Genomic DNA, 1194 nt, shown 5'->3' with positions numbered 1-1194 from the left:
AAAAAAAAATCCTAATAGAATCAGAGCTTACATGTAGGCAGGATCCTTGCGGCTCACTTCGTAAATCCAGGACATGGCAGCCTTGAAGAAGTGGCTCATAAGTTCCTTGGTGAAGTTAAGTGGGTGATGGAGGTGCTTGGTCACCACCATACTGTGCCATGCCTCCACTTTGAAAGTGTTTGTCACCCGAGCCGTGTCACTCTTATCATCTCTGAGGGAAGGACAGTTTATTGCATAATAGGAGTGCATCTCTTAAGCCGAAAGATATGCTGTGAATTTTTGTGATTTTTTTTCATTGACTATAAGAGGCATGAAGAACATAAATTTTTTTATGGGGTGGGGTCGTGGAGACAAAATAGCAAACACCAACAAGCAGAGAGAGAGATGATATAGAGTTCACTTTGCACTGCAATCTTAACATAATAACTACTTTATAATGGCATTTCAAAAGATAACCCAAATCATTCTCATTTTTCATAACCTGAACTATATCAGTATAAATATTTTATCAGTCATATTAATTATTTTAATAAATCTTTTGCCATCTGATTCACATCCTTAGCATTGCAGATGCCATCAATTTAATCTTATAGCATGATAGCATAGGTGATGGGATCAACATTTATCATAACCTAAATTATCCTGTGTCTCATCTTTGTCTTTGCCATTACTTTCCTGCAACAAAAGCATGAATATAAACCCACTTGAAAACAAGCACTAAAACATAGAAGACATGAGAAAATAACACTACAAAATCGTAAAACAATTGATCACATGGAAACGTGGCCCACCTTCCAAATTCATCAACAGCAGTCATCTCGTTGTACTTGCAGAAATCGCAGTTTTTACTGGTCTCTTCTGAGAGCTTCTCCAACCATTCGTAGAGATTCGTCTGTTGGGTCGGCATTGGCCGCTTTGCTCGAACAGGATTATATACAGTATGCTCGGATGTTAGTGGGTGGAACACGTGGATCAGGTGCTGAAGAATTAGGTAGATTAAGTTGCTGATCTCATAATAAATAATTTTCATATCCTATGTACAATATCATTTTTTGAAATCAAAGTTCTAAACTATAAGAATAATCTATGTCAAACTTATCAAACTTGTGCCATAAGACACCTTTAACAACTCTAGGAAAGATGGTATGGCCAAAGCAATAATTACCAATAACTTCTATTCAGCTATCATCCCTA

General features: G+C 36.9%; 1 protein-coding gene across 3 annotated transcripts in view; it reads right to left on the bottom strand.

The window, feature by feature from the left end:
- The window catches only part of LOC119588745, an 18758-nt gene that overhangs the window by 4809 nt on the left and 12755 nt on the right, over window positions 1–1194 (bottom strand). For all 3 annotated transcript variants that reach the window (XM_037937384.1, XM_037937385.1, XM_037937383.1), the window contains 2 exons: window positions 792–979; window positions 32–211 (listed from right to left, as the gene is read on the bottom strand). In XM_037937384.1, the coding sequence (XP_037793312.1) occupies window positions 32–211; window positions 792–979 (368 nt within the window). The remainder of the gene's footprint in view (window positions 1–31; window positions 212–791; window positions 980–1194) is intronic.

Source organism: Penaeus monodon, chromosome 24 (assembly GCF_015228065.2).
Source record: "Penaeus monodon isolate SGIC_2016 chromosome 24, NSTDA_Pmon_1, whole genome shotgun sequence".
In the NCBI taxonomy this organism is placed as follows: Eukaryota; Metazoa; Arthropoda; class Malacostraca; order Decapoda; family Penaeidae; genus Penaeus; species Penaeus monodon.
Note: the sequence above shows the minus strand (reverse complement) of the source record. Positions and strands in the feature narration are given on the sequence as shown.